This window comes from Euleptes europaea, chromosome 8, assembly GCF_029931775.1.
Source record: "Euleptes europaea isolate rEulEur1 chromosome 8, rEulEur1.hap1, whole genome shotgun sequence".
NCBI lineage: Eukaryota > Metazoa > Chordata > Lepidosauria > Squamata > Sphaerodactylidae > Euleptes > Euleptes europaea.
Window position 1 is genome coordinate 47,273,537 of NC_079319.1, and position 20,512 is coordinate 47,294,048.

Consider the following 20,512-nt stretch of genomic DNA (forward strand, 5'->3'; position numbering starts at 1 on the left):
CAGGCCGCTGCCGGCCGGAGGAAGGCGCCCAGGCGCGTGGGCGGTAGCGGCGCGACGGGCAGGGGCCTCCCATGGCCCCTCCCGGCGGGAGAAAATGGGGGCGGGGGCCGGGGGGGCAGGGCAGCTTCCCTGCGGCTGCAGAGAGGCTGCCCAGGGCCCCTCCCGGCCGGGGGAAATGGCGGCGGGGGCCGGAGGGGGGGGCCAAGGCAGCCTCTCTGCGGCTGCAGAGAGGCTGCCCAGGGCCCCTCCCAGCGGGAGAAAATGGCGGCGGGGGCCGGGGGGGGGCAGGGCAGCTTCCCTGCGGCTGCAGAGAGGCTGCCCAGGGCCCCTCCCGGCGGGAGAAAATGGCGGTGGCTCGGCAGCAGAGGTAAGTTCCCCCCTCCCTCCTCCCTCCTCCCCCCTTCTACCGTATTGACCCGTGTATAAGCCGAGGCCGGCTTTTTCAGCCCTTTTTTTGGGCTGAAAAACTCGGCTTATACACGAGTATATACGGTAGATTAAAATTTGGCCTAAGAGCAATATTTAATATAGAAAGGCTCATATTACACAGGGAGACAAGGAGTTCATTTTTCTTTACTTACATCCTTTTCAGCACATCAGGCAAGAAATGCCCTGGTATACCATTGGTTGACAGATTTTCAAACATCTAACTAGTGAACATTTGCTTACTGCAAATGCGTAATCAGAAACATTTGCCAGTGGCATCTCCTTTGTATACAATTGCAGCTCTCAATTGATGCCCCGGACTTGTACCTGTTTACAATCTCTCCCACTGAACTCATGCAAAGTGTTGGGCAGTCCTGTTTCCAAGTAAGCCTCACACATTAGTATCCTTACCAGTAGGGTTGCCAACCTCCAGGTGGTAGGTGGAGGTCTCCCACTATTACAACTGATCTCCAGGCGACAGAGATCAGTTCAGCTGGAGAAAATGGCCACTCTGGAAGGTAGACTCCGCATATATATCCATAATTTCTCTCTCCATTCTTTAATTGAAGGTTTATTTGTTTGCTTCCATTTTTTAGCAATTGTAGTCCTTGCAGCTGCAAAACTGACATATGACTCTGTCAGCTTTATCCAATTCTTTTTTTGGAATGCCCAATAAGCAAAAGGCGGGATCTCTCTTAATTTTTATTTTAATCAAATTGTTAGTCTCATTCAAAACTAATTGCCAAAATCTCCTAATTTTTTTACAATACCACCAGCTATGCATAAATGTGCCTATATCAGTACCACATTTCCAGCAAAAAGCTTTATCGTCTTTTTTCATTTTACTTAATAATGCTGGAGTTATGTACCATCTATAAAACATTTTATATAAGTTTTCTCTTATTTCATTCGAGATTGTAAACCTAAATTCATTTTTCCATAATTTTTCCCAAATCTCCAACTCTATATTATATCCTAAGTCTCTCATCCATTTCAACATAACTGGTTTGACCCTTTCCTGTTCTAGTTTCAGTTCTATAAGTACTTTATAAATCCTTCCTATCAAACCTTTATTACCCTTTAATAAAATTATCTCAAATTTAGTTTTAGATCGGTTAAATCCCAATCTATTATCCTTAACAAAAATATCTTTTAATTTATAATACATAAACCAATCTTTTATCTGTAGTTCTTCATGTGTTTTCAATACCCATATCCCATCTCTGTAATCTATCATTTCTCTATAAATATTACAGTCCAAATTTAAATGTGCACCTCTTCTAATAAATGCTTCTATAGGATTTAACCACCCAGGCGTTTTACTTTCTAAAGCATCTTTATATTTATTCCATATCTGTAATAAATTTTTCCTTATAATATGAAAATTGAATTCTTTATTCACCTTCTGTTTTTCATACCATAAATAAGCATGCCACCCGAATCTTAGCTTATGTCCTTCTAATTCTAATAACTTTGGATTCTCTAAGAGGATCCAATTTTTGATCCAGGTAAAGCAGGCCGAATGATAGTACATTTTTAAATCTGGTAAACCCAAACCTCCCGTTTCCTTCAGTTCTATTAAATTATTATATGCTATCCTGTGTTTTTCTTTACCCCAAAGAAATCTCATAACATCTTTTTTCCAATCTTCAAATATGTGTGCACCGATCACTATTGGTAAATTTTGGAACAAAAAAAAGCATTTTGGGTAATAACATCATTTTAATTACTGATATTCTACCCCATAATGATAGGGGTACTTTTTCCCAATTTATCAAATCTTTTTTTATTTGTTGCCATTGGTTTACATAATTATCCTGAAATAGATTGAGATTATTATTCGATATCCATATACCCAAATATTTGACTTTATTTTCAATGTTGAGTCCCGTCTTTTTAATTAATATTTGTTGCTGTACAAGAGTCATATTTTTCACTAAGATTTTTGTTTTAGCTTTATTAATTTTAAAACCTGAAAGCTTTCCATAAACCTCCAAAATTTTATTCCATCTATCAAACTGTTCAATCGGATCAGTCAGAAAACATAATAAATCATCAGCATATGCTTTAAGTTTATAATGATTTCTCCCTATTCGTACCCCTATTACATCATTAGACTTTCTTAAATTATTCAATAATATCTCTAAAACTAAAATAAAGAGTAAAGGGGAAAGAGGACAGCCCTGTCTCGTTCCCCTTTGAATTTCAATCTTTGGTGATAATAGTCCATTTACAATCAAATTAGCTGTTTGTTGTGTATATATACCTTTTATAGCAGTTTTAAAACTCTCACCAAAATCCATAAACTCCAATACCTTAATCATAAACTGCCAATTAACATTATCAAAAGCTTTTTCAGCATCCAAAAACATCAAGGCTATTGGTGTTGTATCTTGTTCCGGATATTCTAAAAGATCTATTACCACCCTTACATTCTGACTAATCAACCTCCCGGGTAAAAATCCAGCCTGATCATCATATATTAATTGATTCAGTACTTTTTTTAACCTATTAGCTAAAATTGCTACATATAATTTATAGTCAATGTTTAATAATGAAATCGGTCTATAATTTTTAACTTCCAAAATATCAGAGTTAACCTTTGGTATTAATGCTATGTTTGCTTGTTTCCATGTTTGAGGGATAATACCTTTTGTCATGCCTGTATTCATCACTTTCAAAAGATAAGGAATTAATTGCTCTTTAAATGTTTTATAATAATATGCTGTAAAACCATCTGGTCCAGGGGACTTATTGAGTTTACTTTTGTTTATTACTTGTTCCAGTTCCTCCTTAGATATTGGGGAATCTAAGAATTCTTTATTTTCCTTTGTTATTTTCCCCCAAACCGATTTAGTAAGATAGGCTTCCATCTCTATCTCAGAGACTAAATTTTTTTTATATAAATCTGTATAAAATTTCACAAACGTATCAACTATCTCCTCTTTAATTCTTGTTATCTTACCATTCCTTCTAATCTGGGTTATTGGTATTTTTTTTCCTTTTTGTTTAAGTTGCCAAGCTAGCATTTTACTCGGTTTATTCGCATGTTCAAAAAATCTTTGTTTGTTATATATAACTTTTCTTTCAATCTCTTCAGCAATTAAAAATTCATATTGTTGTTGCCAATTTCTAATCTTATTTTGTTGTTCCTGTTTAGCCCCTTTATCCTGCAATCTAGATAAATATCGTTCCGCCTGTTTTATTTCATCTAATATACTTTTTTTCCTTTTCTCCCTTTTCCTATAGTATCTTGTATTTTATTGAATCAGATATCCCCTAATTACTGCCTTACTGGCATCCCAAACTATATCTTCACTGGTACCTTTATTTATATTTTCTTTAAAATAATTGGATATTTCCACTTTCAATTTATTAACTATTTTATTATTTTTTTAAAAAAATCATTAATTCTCCAGGGCTTGTAACCTCTATTTTCCATTTTAATTTTAACTAAAACCGCATTGTGGTCTGATAACACCCTAGGCAAAATCTCTGAATTCTCTGATTTCTCTACCAGACCCTTTGACATCCATATCATATCTATCCTGGAATACGTAAGATGTCTCTGTGAAAAAAAAGTATATCCCTTCTTGTTACCATGTGTCAACCTCCAGACATCAAACATATCCCACTGATCTATAAGGGCATCAAAATTCCCTGGTAATTTTCCTTCATTAGCTGCTTTTTTCTTTTTCCCTGATCTATCAATCTTAGGTACCTTAACTCCATTAAAATCCCCCATCCAAATCATTTTTTCAGTAGCATGTTCAGCTAATAGTAATGCTAATTTTTCATTAAAAAAACCTTTGATTTATGTTAGGTGCATATATTCCCACAAGCAATATTCTTTGAAAACCAAACATTACTTCCAGCATCAAAACTCTTCCCTCTATGTCTTGATAAATAACTTTTGGTTGCAATGAAACAGGTATATACATAGCTATTCCATTGGTTTTCTTAGTATCATTACATGCTGTAAATAGGGTATTCAACCTTGTTTGTTCCAACCTAAATGCATCCTTTGGGAGTATATGTGTTTCCTGTAAACAAATAATGTTAGCATTAGTTTTTTGTAGATGATGAAATATTTTCCTCCTTTTGTTGGGAGAATTCAATCCATTCACATTCCAAGATAAAACCTGTAACATATCAAATTTCAATTAGATCCCATATATTTCCACAATCAATTTCAACATGCTTGCCACCTACTAATGCCACCCCCCTACCCCCCCTGTTTCTATTCAGCCTTCTGTATCTTCAGTTGAAGAGTCCTCTGGTGTTGCTGGGATGTCTCCACCTCCAGAAGCCTCAGATGCCTTTTCTTCCTCTGTGGATTCTCTGGTTGGAACTTGTTTAGCTGATTTGGAAGGTTTAACCAGATCAGTGTCATATCTTCTCAAAAACTGGTCTGCCTTATCGACTTCTGTAAGCTTGAACCTTTTAGCCTTGAAAATAAAAGACAGACCCTGCGGATATTCCCATCTAAATTGTATTCCACTGAGTCTTAAGCGTTGAGCAATCTCCATAAAATCCTTCCTTTTCCTCAGCAATCTTGCAGGTATTTCTTTCATCAGTCTCAAAGGCTCATCCCCAATCTTCAATGGTGTCTTGTAGTGAGTATTAAGTATTAAGTCTCTGTGACTTCTAGAAAACAATTGGAGCAGGCAATCCCTCGGTACTTTATTCCTTGTTGCATATGCTGAGTTTATTCTATACGCTGTCACTATCATCCCTGCGATAACTTCTTCAGATTCTTGTAAGAAATCCATCAAAAGAACTGTCAGGTATCCACGTAGGTCCCGATCCTCAATTTTCTCTCTCAGACCATGTATACGTAGGGAAGATTCCTTTATCTTAAGCTCAACCATCGCCAATTGATCATTTTGCCCCTCCTCTCTGTCAACTGCGGATGCTAATGACATCTCCAAGGTATCCACCTTCTTCTTGATTTCTTTAGTCTCCTGTGTATTTTTTTTGAGCTTGGTTTCAACCCTATCTTGTCTGACAGCCAGAGATGAAATTGTATCCTGCAAGGCAGCTATTGCAGCTGAATTCTGAGATGTGGTAACTGTATTCTGGGATAGTTCCTGCTTCATTTCTGTAACATCCTGATGAGTCTTGGTTAACAATTCAAACACAGAGTTCAAAGTCACTTCAGGTTTAGCATCAGGTTTGGTTTTTAAAGGCATCTTGGTACTAATAGATGTTGTTGCTATTGGAGAAGTTGTCTGTTTAGGTATTTGGGCTATTTGAGTTACAGAGGACTGTCTAAGAGGAGGATGTACCACCAACTTTGTATCCTTAAGTATATCTTTGGTATGCTTCTCAGCCATTGATAGGCTAGAAAAAAAAACAGCTGGCACTTGTAATCCAAAGGAGAGTGGGGGGGGGCAGAGATTTCTTTTTAAATCATTGTAAAACTCATTCAGATGGAAAGAATCAGTTAGGAGAAACAATCACTATGACCACTGAGATATTTTATGCCATGTCACTTAATTATTCTCTAACTTCTTCCCTTTGAGTCAAAGATCTTGGTTTGCAAAAAACTTTTTCTTTTGAGTGCGTCACTCAACTGGCAAAAAGCCAAAAGACAGAAAAACAGAGCGTAACTGAATTATAGATAGTTCAGAGTTGTCTCTTAACAAAAAAAAAATACTGCCACACACCCCAAATTAGTGCTCCTGAAATCAATAGCCTTTATTTATAATCCAGCTTAAAAGAAAAAAAAATCGGGTCCCACCTCGCTCTCTCCTGCCGTCTCTTGAAGATGGTGCCGGCTCTTCAGTGAAGTCTGCCAGAGCAACCGCCGCCGATTTCTCGGCGGCTATTGCTCCCATGGCAGTTCCACCACCGGCACCCGAGTCTGCATCCCCTCTTCCACCGAGGGGTGCCACTTGCCGGTTCTTAACGGGGCTGTTTGTATGCCTCGAGGCAGCAAACGGCAGGAGCGCGGCTTCGCGCTTGCAACTGGGGGGGTCGCCCGACCCGGAAGCCCAATCGCCAGTTGTGATGAGGCAACGGATTTATCAACAGGCTGTTGGTTGTTCTCAACCCATTTATGCTTGTTTCTTATGACAAGACTAGGTACAGCAAAGGATCAAAAGCAGGCTTTCCAATAAACCTCTATCAGACAGTAGTCGGCTTTTGATCTCCTGCCAGGGGAATGTTGATGGGACACAGTGATGTTTCAGGGGGGGGGAATCAGTAGCCAATTCCCAGTTTATCACAAGAATTAGAAGGGACTCCAGTTCTAATCTCCCACAGCAGGATACTTAATTGTGTCCATGTTGGGCAACATCCTGCTCCCAGGCTTCATCCCGCTCAATGGAGCAGCGGGGGGAAAGGGGGGATGAAAATACTGATGTCAAGACATCACTTCCAGGCAAATACCCAGAAGTGATGTTGTAATGCCCACACCGCTCCCTGTCCCCAAGTTTCACCTTTCCCAAATGTTCCTATAGGTTTTCAGCACAGGACTGCCACCCTTAGTCCAAGCCCTGTTGGGGCATAGCAAAGTTTGTGTGGGGTAAAAGCATCTGACGCCCACCTGTTGGTAAATTTAGATATATGCAATACCTAATTTCCAATCAAATTTTAATTTATATTACTGACTTAACAAAATAAAATGCATCATTTATAACTTAGCGTTAAAAGCTGTACTATGTTTCATATTTAAGGGACTGTAAAGTACGAAGTTTTCTATAAGAAAAATTGCAAATATACCCAAGTATTTAAAGAGAGTTGCAAATTGCTGTACCCTATGCTACCTTCCTTCAGGTTTCTTTGTCTCAGTCTTACCATGTTCTATTCCTTTTATCTCTATTGCATCTGAGACCCCTGTATCATAATTTTCCCTATCTTCCTGAGATCTCTTATTAGCCACTTATGCTGCGCAGTTTAAAGTCCAGCCAAACTAACAACCTTACATTCCCTCGTGGAAGTTGGATTGCAAGATGTTCAGCTACCTCATGAACAGGACATTCTTAAACATTATACCCACTTAGCTAGCATCAGACAATTCACCATTCCGCAAGGTAGGGAAACCGAGAAGCTAGAAGGCTAAACGGAAAGTACAGAGTAGGCAATGGACTAAGAAAAGCCTGAAAAAAATACAGATGTACACAACAACTTCCAATTCAAGGCATGGATGCTTATGCTGGAGTTTTTGGAGCTGCACTGCTACGGTTTGCCCTGAACTGGAAGGTTCAGGCTAATCCAATCTTGTCAGATTTGGGAAACTAAGCAGGGTTGGCCCTGGTTAGTACTTGGATGGGAGTCCAAGGTTGCTACGCAAAGGCAGGCAACGGCAAGGCAGCTCTGCACGTCTTTCTGTCGGGGGTTTCTATTGGTTTTTTCTTTTGCCTTGAAAACTTTATGGGGTCGCCATAAGTCAGCTGCCACTTGACGGCACTTTCTACCACCACCACCGCTACATTATGCATATTAATGCCAGAAGGTAAAATTGACTTTGATAAGAAATTGCCATCCTGATCCTAAATTGCTTTACCAGCATATTTACCTATAACACAGTTTGAATTATTGCTATAGTGCTGATATAATAGCATGTTTTAGTTATTTCTTAATAAAAATCTTTCAGCCTCTGCTAATGAGTTGACCGCACATCTGATCTGTTTGTAGATGAAAGTAAGTCCTTGTGGTGTTAACCAAGCGTATTTTATTCCATTTTTCCTCAATATCATTTTGAAATCTTTATAAGCATTTCTCTTTGCGACCAAGTGGCTAGGTATATCTTTTAGCAGTATTAATGATAATCCATCTACCGAAAGAGGACTATCATATTGGATTTGCATGATTGTATTCTTCATTCTGAGATCATAAAAGGCAATCACAATTTCTCTAGGTGTTGATTTCTGCATTTTTGGTGACAAGGGAGCTCTGTATATTTTGTCTATTGCATAGTTTAATTTTTGTTCATTTAAATCAGCGGTTCTCAACCTGTGGGTCGTGACCCCTTTGGGGGTCGAATGACCCTTTCACAGGAATCGCCTAAGACCATCGGAAAACTCCCTCAGACCCCGCGCAGGGCTCTTCCCCCTCCCACCCCCCCTTCTCAGGCTCCCCAGACGAGGAAAGGGAGGAAGCCGCCTCAGTCAGCAACTCGCTCTCTCACTCTTTCCCCCTCCTGCCCCACCAGGCCCGAAACCCACCTCGCCATTGGCCACGCTGTGTCACGTGAGGCCAACGTTCCTTCCCCCCTTCCCTCCCTCTCGTCCCCTCCCGTGCAGTTGGCGGGAGCCGCGGTGGCTTCTTCCTCCCGCAGCGTGGGGGACGGGAGGCTGCTCTGCGCCGGGGACGCCAGGGATGAGTTTCACCCCCTGAGGCAGCTCAGAAGGGCAAATTGGAGCCCTCAGGTGTTTCCTCCCCCTCCCCAGGGCCTCTTGTCTGAGGGGGAGCCGTTGCGAGTTCCGTAAGAGAGGCTTAGGTCGGGCTCAGCTTTTGTGCTTGGTTTCTGCCTTCTCTTCCCTGCCGCAGTTTCTGCATTGAAAACTGCCTTTGGGGGGGTGGGGGGCGATGGCAGCATTCACAAAAGGGGATGTTGCAACCCCTCAGGACATTCTGTTCAAAGTCTCGGTACTTCAGGAAGGAAGAGCAAAACATGGCTCAGTGGTAGAGCATCTGCTTGGCATGCAGAAGGTCCCAGGTTCAATCCACGGCATCTTCAGTTAAAGCAGTGGTTTCCAAACCTTTTGCATCATGGAGCACTTTTCACGAGAGAAATTAGTCATTAATTTTCACCTAGCAATGACAGCAGCATTTTCTTTCCAGTCTCTTCACGGAGCACTAGGAGATGTTTCGCGGAGCACCAAGTGCTCCATGGAGCACAGTTAGGAAACAGCTGAGTTAAAGGATCAGAATTTCGGTGATGTGAAAGGCCTTGACCTAAGACCCTGGACAGCCACTTCCAGTCTGAGTGGACAATACTGAGGATCTGATTCAGTAGAAGGCAGCTTTGTGCGTTTGCAAAACTTCCAAGGAGATAGATCGGGATGGGTCTTAGTCTGTCTGCAGCAGTAGAAAAGAGCAAGAAAGCACCTTAAAGACTAACATATATTTCTGGCAGGGTATATGGGCTTTCATGAGTCACAGCTCACCTTCTTCACGGCTCACTCCTTCCAAGGGCAGGGAGATTTTGATTGTGAACGAATTGGAGTTGGGTGTTTCTTTCCTACTGGTGTATTTTGTTTTTATTTACTGTATTGGCTTCTCCAATGATCCCAGGCGGAGCATATGGTTCCCCTGAATTGCTGAATGTTCATGAGCACAATTAGCTGCCTTACACAAACCTAACGTAACATCTAAAATGTCTCCCTATGTGATGAAAATACATCCTGCATATCAGATATTTACATTACGATTCATAACAGTAGCAAAATTACAGGTATGAAGTAGCAACGAAAATAATTTTATGGTTGGGGGTCACCACAACATGAGGAACTGTATTAAAGGGTCGCGGCATTAGGAAGGTTGAGAACCACTGATTTAAATGGAAAATATCAGCAAGTGATTTATCATAGTCTCTCTAGTATCTCCATATTTTTCCGCGAGATTGCGTATTCGTAGATTGGATTCTCTCGATTTCATATCCAAAAGTGCAATCTGGTCCTTCAGAATCTCTCCTTGTGTTTGTAATTCTCCAATTTGTTTCTCATTATCCTTAGTTTCCATGCAAATTTCCTTTTGTTCCTCCTCCACTTTTATTATGGTAATTTCCATCTTTTTCATGTCTATTTTTAATACCTTCACTTGGTCTTTAATTGTCTTAATCTCGTTCAAAAGGTTGTCAAGTTTCTGGTCAATTAGTTGGGTCATTTGCTTTGTTTGTTGTTGAATTTGTTTATTGAGTGTTTCAGTGTGCTGCATCAACATTTCCTCCAGTCTTTTGTAATCCATGGTTCCCTGTGGAGCTTGTTGTATAGGCAGGCAGTATTGGTGTAACACAAACCATCAAGTTTCAGGAGTCCTCTAGTTAGGCCTTTAAAGACATCCAGTTCTTCCCACAAAGTCTACTCGTTCTCACAGTAAAACGTGGCTGGAAGACTCTAAAACGAAAGTGTTTCAAATCGGAAATAGAACTTCGTCCCTCCCCCTTCCAACTCGGAATCTTCAGTTGCTGCGTACAATGTCACTCAAATCGACTGTTGTTATGTCTACCCACGAAAAAGATTTATAATTCCTCAGTCTGGCTGGTGATTTTTCTTATTTTTATCAAATTATCTCATGGTCTTGGGTGGGAGGGGTGCGGGTTTGTAGCTAGTTGAAAAAGCTCCTCAGTCTTTTTTATTATTATTGATAAGCAAGCAAAAGGAGTTCTGGGCACTTACAGGTCTTGGATGTCGGGGTCTCTGTTGTTAAAATGGTTCAATAGCTGGTGTTTGGTAGAGGAGATCTGATCCTAGACCCATCAGAGGCGCTCACGGCGGTGGTTTCTTCTTCAGCCGGGCGGGACAACCGTCCAAACCCCCCCCCCCCGGGTTTCGTTCCCGGGGGAAGGTTTGGGAGTCAAAACCGCACTCTTCGGCAGCAGGAATTTCCTGCTCCACGTTCCACCTTTTAGGAACGTGGTCGGGGCACTGAAAGTGTCCCGTTTTCAGAGCGTCTCCAGGTTCTCTCAAGAGCTCTTGAGAGAAGTTGTGATCAGATCAGCCATCTTGCCGGAAGTTCTCATAATAGCATGTTTTAGTTGGGCTGTACATCTAGCGCTATGCTAGCACATCACAAACACTCAGCTAGAGCCTTGGGACAGAATGGCCAGAGTTATAAAATTAACATATTTAAGTATGTTATGTATAAACTGAAAGAAAACATCCAAAGTGATGCAAACCAAGGGTCCTTAAAGGATCCCTGAACATTCCCAGCCCCCTCAGCGGAATCTTTTTTTTAAAAAAAAACATATCTAGGTTTTCAAAAATATACACATTATGCAAGATGAAGAAGAACTGATTTAAAGACAGATCTTGTCTGCTGTATTCAGAGTTTGCAAGATCTGGTTTTGTATATATATAAAAAAGAAAACAGTGATTTGTTTAAATGTGCTTGTTTCTGGACACACAGAGAGGCCTTTGAAATTGAGAGCTGGGACCTGAAAACTCTTGGGATCTTTTTCATAAATACTGGTATATAACATTTTGGATTTTTTTGGATTTTTCAACTCCATACTGAGCTCAGACTCCAGTTAGATATAAAAACGTGCCAGCACTTGATGTCATAGCTATATAGGAAAACATCAGAGCAAATGAGGCTAGAACTTCCTTTCTTTAAAAAATGACCTTGTGGGGACTGATGTGCAATCTTGCATGGGTCAGAATTGCACTTTCCCCCAGCATATGTTCTTGTACAAGTCCTATAGTTAGCATCACAGCTTTGGTACACATGAAGTCTGACTTGATTTTACAAAAAGATGTAAGACTAAATCTATTTTTATCTGCAAAACACTAACCTGTCATATCAGTGAGTATAGAAAGAATAAAAGGAAAATATCTATTAGTCAATGGGAGCAAGAAAGATTAGCAGGCCACACACAGAAGAATTAGATTACTGTTCAATAGTTGCCCAATTTGAGCTACAGATCTTGTAGGAAAATGCTGTATGGTGTTTAAACATTTAACAGTGTATACGTGACAATATTAACCACTTTTTTTTTTCATTTTGCAGTACCTCAACACCTTTTAGCATATAAAGTGCCCTTGTTGGAAGAACTAGAAAAAAATGAACAGAGCTGCTACATTCAAAAATCCTTTAAATCTGTATATTAATCTGCCCTATCTGCGGCAGATTAAGTGTGCAGTAATTCAGTGTTCATGCAATTTTGTAGCACAAGCATTGATCAAGCTATCACAGGAGTCGTTGCTTGAGAACATATCAATCTCTACTGTTTGCTTGTCACTGGAACAGCAATTGATTCAATAAGGCCTCAAATAAATTATTGATGAACCCCAAGAGAGCAGATAACAAACCACCAGATGCCTACATTTTATGGACTTATAATATCCTAGATCAAATCCCAAAACTACAAAATCAGAGACAATGAAAGTACGGTACATGGGGGGGGGGGTAAGAGAGGGGTTTCATTTATTCCACTTACTTCATTTGTACCCTGCCTTTCTCCCCAGGGTGGGCTCAAAGCCACTTACATTATCCCCCTCTCCTCCATTTTATCTTCACAACAATCCAGTGAGGTAGGTCATCTAGCAAGCTTCCATGGCAGAGCAGGGACTGGAACCTGGGTTTCCCAGACCCTAGTCCGACAGAAGCCACTACACAACGCTGGCTCTCAAGCGATTTAACCTTTCCCTCTCAGCCATTCCTCTGTGCAAAAATGCACTTTCTACAAAGGAGAGGCTATACAGGGCCCTCATTACATCTGGCTTTTGTACATGGCTGACTGTCGGGATTTGGCTCGGTGGATGTAAAATACTGTAACATTCAGTACTATCCCTGATTCTTTAAAAATATGAGTTATTTAGTTAGGCGATTGGGTCTAGGTTGGCTACATTTTGTGTATAACTCTTTTATTTTGAGGGCCAGACCACCCTCTTGTCTTGTAAACAAAAATTAAATGAGAATAAAAGATTGGTGAATGTTTTGTTGTATGCCTTAAAAAGGCCAATAATCCACTCATGCCACTGTTTTAATCCTGGCTAGCAGCAACAGATCTTGATCTTCTGTCACAGGTACATCCCAGCTCTGCTCCCGAAGGTCCTTTCAATTGAGATCATAGGGAGCAAGTTTTATACATGCCAAACATGTGCTCTGTCACTAGTTTAGTGACACTTCGCCTGTCCTTACCATGCAATTCCCTTTCAGACAATGTAGTGTTGGGCTCTTTGTAATCCAGTTGTGTAGCATGGTTCTTGTATGCATTTTACTCTGTTGGGGAGTAATGCATTATATTGTATTTAATATACTGCTCTCTAATTCTGTAATCCAGTTTTATTGCATTGATGGTTGTACATATTATACTGTTCTTGCTGCATTTAATTGTGTAATCTGTCTTGAGTCTCAGTGTGAAAAGTTCCCTTTAAAATAACTTTAGAAGGCCATGGATTAGATGTCTCCCAGTTTATCATACTAAAGGGTCCTCTGGAGGGCATAGGGCACCCAAAACAGAAGAGTTGGTTTTTACACCCCACTTTTCTCTACAGAAAGGAGTCTCAAAGCAGTTTACAATCACCTTCCCTTCTTCTCCTCCCATAAAAGGCACCTTATAAGAACATAAGAAAGGCCCTGCTGGATCAGACCAAGGTCCATCAAGTCCAGCAGTCTGTTCACACAGTGGCCAACCAGGGGCCTCTAGGAAGCCCGCAAACAAGACGGCTGCAGCAGCATTGTCCTGCCTGTATTCCACAGCACCTAATATAATAGGCATGCTCCTCTGATCCTGGAGAGAATATGTATGTATTATGACTAGTATCCATTTTTACTAGTAGCCACCATGAACACGGCCACCATCTTGTGAGGTAGGTGGGGATGAGAGAGTTCTGAGAGAACTCTGACTAGCCCAAGGTCACCCAGCAGGCTGCAGGTGGGGAATCTAATCTGGTTCTCCAGATTAGAGTCCACTTCTCTTAACCACACAAACAATTTTGCATGACAAGTTAGTAACAAGCCTATGAAAAGGCCAAGATCAAGACATTTCCCAAAGTGTGGGTTGTAACCCCACTGACTTCCCTAAATAAAGTGATGGCCTCTTCAAGTCCCTGACTGCTATAGGCCCAATTACAACAGGCAGAAGTTCACAAAGAAAGGGAACATGACAGCTGGGAGAAGTGCCAAAGACACATACAGCACAAAATCATGCACGTAGGCACCAAATAGGAGTCAAATCCAATGAAGTTTCTAGGTTAGAAGCACGGAATTTCTTAAATGATTCAGTCAAGAGAGGGTATGTATGTGCTGTATGCCTTAAAGCTCCAGAGCAGCAATGTTTTAGAAACCTTATTATACAGAAAGAATAAAATCAGCCACATCCACCATGTTTTATACAAGCAAACATCATCACCTATATCCCAAGGTTTTGGCAGCACAAAAGAATGTTGTGTGCAGCACAAGGAAATCAGTCTCTCCAGCACTGTTTGTCAAGAATTATGAACAGCACATCTGATTACACATTCTTTCATTTACATAATCTTTCTTTCCATCCTTCATTTATTTACGTCATTTATAACCCGCCAAAGTGGCTTACATCATTCTCTTAGCCTCCATTTTATCCCTACAACAACCCTGTCTGGTGGGTCAGGCTGAGATTGGCCCAAAGTTACCCAGAAAATTTCCATGACAGTATCTGAACCTAGATCTCCCAGATCCTAGTCCAACACTGTAACCATGCTGGACAATGCCACAGAAATGCTGCTGCTGACAAAGTTGTCATCCTGCGATTGCTATGTCAGTTGTTTGGTGTTACAGTGCCCCTTGTTACTCCTTGGTACAAAAGGTCACTCACTCCACTTTGCGAGAGAGATAAGGGTGGGGTCAAGCCTAGTAATGACTCCCAAGATGCATTAAAAAAAGAAAGAATCTACTGAGCTAACTGTAGGTGGTCTGCACAAGAGGCATCTGGGTAGGCAGGACAACCAAGGGACAATGGGCCTTGGATTCTTGATGACTTATTTCCCAACTGCAGTTATTACAGGAAATCAAGTTATACAAGCAACTGCAGAGTTTTAGCATATGAAATTAATGTTAGGTCAATATTTAAATATATTTCAGAAATTCTTTCTAAGCTCATTAATACAACCAATGGCTGCCATGTAAGGCCATAGGTAACATTCAGTAAAATTCTCTATGGCTCACTAAGCAGAATACTTTGTTTCATATTCCCCCCCCCCTTTAGCAGCATCCAGTAAAGCAGCATAATTCTATTCTGCATGCCTATGATGTATGTACAACTGTTCAAGTTTATGCTATGGTATTTAATTTGGGCTAGAACCAATGGCTAATGAAGACTGTATAGCATTTTTCTACATTTGACATATGGAAGACCTTGCCTGCAGCCCCACAGGGCACAGAAAAAAATATATTTTCCAAAAAGAATGTGCTCCATAAAGAACATGACACAGCAACAAAAATGAATGTCATCACAGATACATTTACCAACTGAGTGTAACAGGAAGGATAAAACAAACATTTTTAAAAAGTCAAGCTATACAGTCAATTGCTGACCTTTGAAACTGCTTTACTTCTTTGCCTCGCTGCACGGAACGGAGCATGAAACTCCACACAGTACTGTAGAGTAACACCCACTAGATTCCATGCAGCAATAGCACACAGCAAGTTTCACTTGCAAGATTCCGAGACCGACTCCCGAGAATGAAAATTGTGTTGTTGTTTTTTAATGAAAGAAGATTCCTGTGGCACCAAAACGGCTAACAAACATTTGTTACACAAGCTTTGGCCGACTTGAGCCCACTTAGTAAGATTCTGCTACAATAAATGTGTTAGTCTTTACTGTACCACAGAACTCTGCTTTTGGTTCTGCTGCAATGAAGTAACACAGATATACCCACACTGGAGTTTTGAAAACAGTACAACAATCAGATAAACACAGACATAGAAGGAAAGAGGAGAGAGACACATTTCCTTAGCTGGGGAATATTAGTGTCCTTAGAAACATAATACGCTTTTGAGAATTGGGGTAACTGGATATTCCGAGGAGAGGTGAAACCTTAAGTACATTCTGAGATGTACAAGAAAACCCTTCAGTGTTTCACAAAATGTGAGGGCACTGTGGAGAAAGGGAGATTCCTGGAAATTTTAGCAACAGACATGCAATTTATTTTTGTAGGTGAAGAGGGGTGCAGAGGATACAGCTATCACACTCACATATGCTACAAAAAGAGTGTCCTGAGTGCAATACATCACATGCTTGTTAAAAGGTGTAAATGCTTATTGCCCGTGTACATGCCACTGGAGTTCATCTGAGTAATTCATTCATACACACACAAACATACATATATAAACACATACAAGCTCGGTAACATTTCCCACACTATTACCCAGGAAAATTGCTCTGTTCTACATATTTCATTACAAAAGGGAGGTGCCCCGTGAAGAATATTCTCTCTGCATGCACACATATACAAACGAAATGAGCACACTGAGCCTCTGAATTCAGGAGGAAACCGGTACCCCTACTCCAGCCTGCCCTCTTAACACATACCCCGATTCTGATGATGAATGAAATCATTATGGAGGGGTTACAACCAGGGCGGGGAGTGCCTTTCCTTATGGCTCCAGGAGAAGTACACACAACCCCTCACAGAAGACCCTGCTCCGGTGAGGGGGTACTCATGCCCTCTAGCCTTCAGCTCATTGCAAGATTACCCCCAAGTGGCGATAGGTAGGTCAGGTGAGGGAGGGGCGCTTCATTGTGACTTATGCATCACCGGGGTGGGGGGTGGGGATCCCAGTATTGTGTTGAGTCGGTCCACTCCCCCGGGCTCCCGGCGTCATCGGGTGCTCTTTTTTTTTTTTTTTTACACGGGCACTACCTCGCTGCAGGACGTGGCATGCAGACCGTCCCCGGACAAAGTAGTTCTCGCCGAACCCCCGATGCAAAGACTTCCCGCACGGAACCCTGTTCCGCGAGGACGCCGCCGCCAGCCCCGTCCCGCGCATCCATCCAACGCTGCGGCGGAGCTGGAGAGGGGCTGGCTCTGCCCCGCGCGCGAGCCCTGCACCGTCACTCCAGCATCCCCTACCGACCGCAACGGTGCAAAACGGGGCTCGAGTCCGGAGCGGGCTGCGCTGGGCACCTCCCCCGACTGGCCCCGGGAACGGCAGCCGGGCCGGCCGGCCCCCGCGCGCACAAAGCTCCGGTCGCACCTACCAGGCGGGCAGCCTCGGCCCAGGTGCGGTCCTTCTTCTTCCTCTTGTCTTTCATGTTTGCATCTCATTGAGATGGTTCTGGGGGGGGCGGGGGCGGGGACGGGGGGGAGGGAGGGGGAGCCCGAGGGTCCCGCACAGACAATGCTACGGTGACGTGGAGTTCTGGAGCCCCCGAAGGAGGGAGGGAGGGGCGGGAGGAAGGCTAGGGGGCGGAGGGCTGGGCCGGCTGGGGCTCGCGCTCCCGCGGCGGCGACACAGCTGACAGCTTGAGGGATGCTCCGCTACGCGAGTCACAACAATGCACTATGACGTCACGCCGGGGGGGGGAATGGCGACCGCACGAAACAGCCCAGCAAACCGCACGAGACGCGGAGGGGAGAAAGGGCTCCGAAAGATCTCGCGAGAGCTCCTGGAGGACCCTCTCCCCGACCCACTCCCGTCCCCCTCTGTTCCTTTCTCTTTTTCTCCCCCCCCCATCCCCCTTTCGTTTTACACATCAAGGGAAACAATTAAGGATAGACTACAGGCCCCAAGGTGCAACGCGCCGGTGCCTGTTTTCTCGTAAGAGGAATGTAGCGCGTTGCCTCTCGGGCTTTGTAGTCTGCGAGTACAACGAGGAAAAAAAAAAGTAAAAGCCTCTTCCAAATACAATTGCTCGGAATGCCTGTATGGGGTTAGTTGCTCGGCATCGTCACAGGCAAGCTGCAAATAGTTTTCGAGGTTAGCAGCGTAAGGCTGCGCTCGTCCTAAACAGACTCATTATTTTGAAGTAAATCGTGCTGGAATCAATGCCGCTTTCCCCAAACGGAGTATGTGCACTGGATGTTTTTAAAGTGGTGGTCTTGAATCCTTTTAGTTTACATCATAAGAACATAAGAAAGGCCATGCTGGATCAGACCAAGGCCCATCAAGTCCAGCAGTCCGTTCACACAGTGGCCAACCAGGTGCCTCTAGGAAGCCACTAACAAGCAGCACCATCCTGCCTGTGTTCCACCGCACCCAAAACAATAGGCATGCTCCTCTGATCCTAGAGAGAATAGGTATGCAGCATGACCAGTATCCATTCTAACTAATAGCCATTAATACCCCTCTCCTCCATGAATATGTCCACTCCCCCCTTAAAGGGATTGTTTTGATCATGGATTGTTTTGATTTCTCTATAGTTTTAATTATTTGGTTTTATACAGTTTTATTGTATTTTATCATACAGTTCTCTACCTTGGGTCCTGGCTTGATCAGCAATAGGGAAGGCATGTACATATTTTAAATAAAACAAATATTTAAAACAAATAATGTCTGAGCAAGATAAGGACATTAAAAATAAAAGGGGAGATGCAGGAATGCCCACTAGATATAACTGGAACCAACAATGCCAATGGACTTGCATTGGCTCCATTGAAAGACATTACAGCACACAAAAGCTGCAATGAAAATGCAGAATGTCCTGTCTCTAGGACAGGAATGACAGCTCCCAGAGTGTAATGACAATCCCTGAGAGCACCTTAAGCCTCCTGGGACCGGAAGGCAAACCTCAGAGTGGAATGACGGTACCTGAGATTAACAAAAGTTTTCTGCAATTGGAATGACAGCCCCCAGAGTGGAATGACGGTCCCTACAAATATAATCAATGTTCTGGGCCTGGAAGGAGAGGCCCTAGAGTGGAATGATGGCCCCTGGGAGTAGCAGAAGTGTTCTGTGGCTGAAATGAGAGACTAGAATGACAGTCTCTGGAACCAGATAAACTGCTCTGGGACCAGAATGACACCCTCCCCCCCCCACCAGTGGAATGATGGATTCCAGGAATTAGGGTTGCCAGGTCCCTCTTCGCCACCGGGAGGTTTTTGGGGCGGAGCCTGAGGAGGGCGAGGTTTGGGGAGAGGAGGGACTTCAATGCCATACAGTTCAATGGCCAAAATGGCCATTTTCTCCAGGTGAACTGATCCCTATCGGCTGGAGATCAGTTGAAATAGCAGGAGATCTCCAGCTAGTACCTGGAAGTTGGCAAACCTACAAGGACTACAACCAGTGGTCTGGGACTGGAACAAAAACAGATTCCAGGTTGCTACCAGAAATTACACCATGGCTACCAAAGTACACATACAAGAACAACCCCTGCTACAGTACCTTTTGTTGTTAGCTGATAAAGATACCAGCAGATGGTCCACATGCCCAGAAGAGTCAATGCAGGGCAACTTCACATTAGAAGACCGCATAGTGTACTGTTGTAGCTGCAGACAATGGTGTGCAGCTTGCCTACCATCAGCCACCATCAAACTACCAATGTATTTTGTTTGCAAACAGCGTGTACATTAGAGACAATATTAAACCAGTTTCGTCCAGCAGTTCATATTGTATCAGTAAATTTTCTTCCATTAATCCTTCTGTAATTGCCATAGTGAACAGTGGGTAAGAGTGTGTGTCGAGAGGTAGAAGTCAGGGGTGTCAAAGAGAAGGCAGGAAGCAGAGAACTGTTCACCTGTTCCTGAGATACTAGACAGCCAGAGGCAGTCAGAGTTAGGGTTGCCAACCTCCAGGTACTAGCTGGAGATCTCCTGCTGTAACAACTGATCTCCAGCCGACAGAGATCAGTTCCCCTGGAGAAAATGGCCATTTTGGCAATTGGACTCTATGGCATTGAAGTCCCTCCCCAAACCCCACCCTCCTCAGGCTCCGCCCCCAAAACCTCCCACAGGTGGCGAAGAGGGACCTGGCAACCCTAGACAGAGTACTTGTCAACATGGGCAAATGGCCTGACATGCTATAAAGAGATTTAGATATTAAAATCTTCATATATGAAAGAACACATCACCTAGAGCATAGGATGGAATTTTTCTCAAGGAGACTGTGGGATGGGTGCTGTTAGTCAGAGGTCAACATAGTGGGCAAAAGTGCCCAAGGAGCTCGGGCAGGGTGTGACACATAACAGGAACATGGAGGACAGGAAGAAAGGAGACTTAGACACTGCGAGGTTCTAAGGAAGAAAAGGAAGGGGGAAGAGGGCAAGATTTATACTTATCAACAGAGCAGAATGAGGTGGCTGACACCAACACCATGACTGTGGCAAGGAACAGAACACCTGACAATCAAGATAATTATTGAGATGGAACTGATTTGGAGATAACAATGCAAACTCCAGAAATATTAAATAAAATGTATGGTATTTCATTCCACTCTAAGGTTTGTGATTACAGTTGCAGAGCATTGATTTCAATCATAGGAACTGTCATTCCATACTGGA

The 20,512-nt window shown here is 42.7% G+C and overlaps 1 protein-coding gene across 3 annotated transcripts in view; it reads right to left on the bottom strand.

The window, feature by feature from the left end:
• Window positions 1-17,361, bottom strand: part of ASXL3 (ASXL transcriptional regulator 3) — a 134,575-nt gene extending 117,214 nt beyond the window's left edge. For 2 of the 3 annotated variants that reach the window (XM_056854671.1, XM_056854672.1), the window contains exon 1: window positions 17,276-17,361. In XM_056854671.1, the coding sequence (XP_056710649.1) occupies window positions 17,276-17,329 (54 nt within the window). In that variant the 5' untranslated portion in view covers window positions 17,330-17,361. Of the gene's footprint in view, window positions 1-17,271 lie in introns of all 3 variants that reach the window. The other variant, XM_056854673.1, reaches the window with a different exon arrangement.
• Between the last annotated feature and the right edge of the window lie 3,151 nt (window positions 17,362-20,512).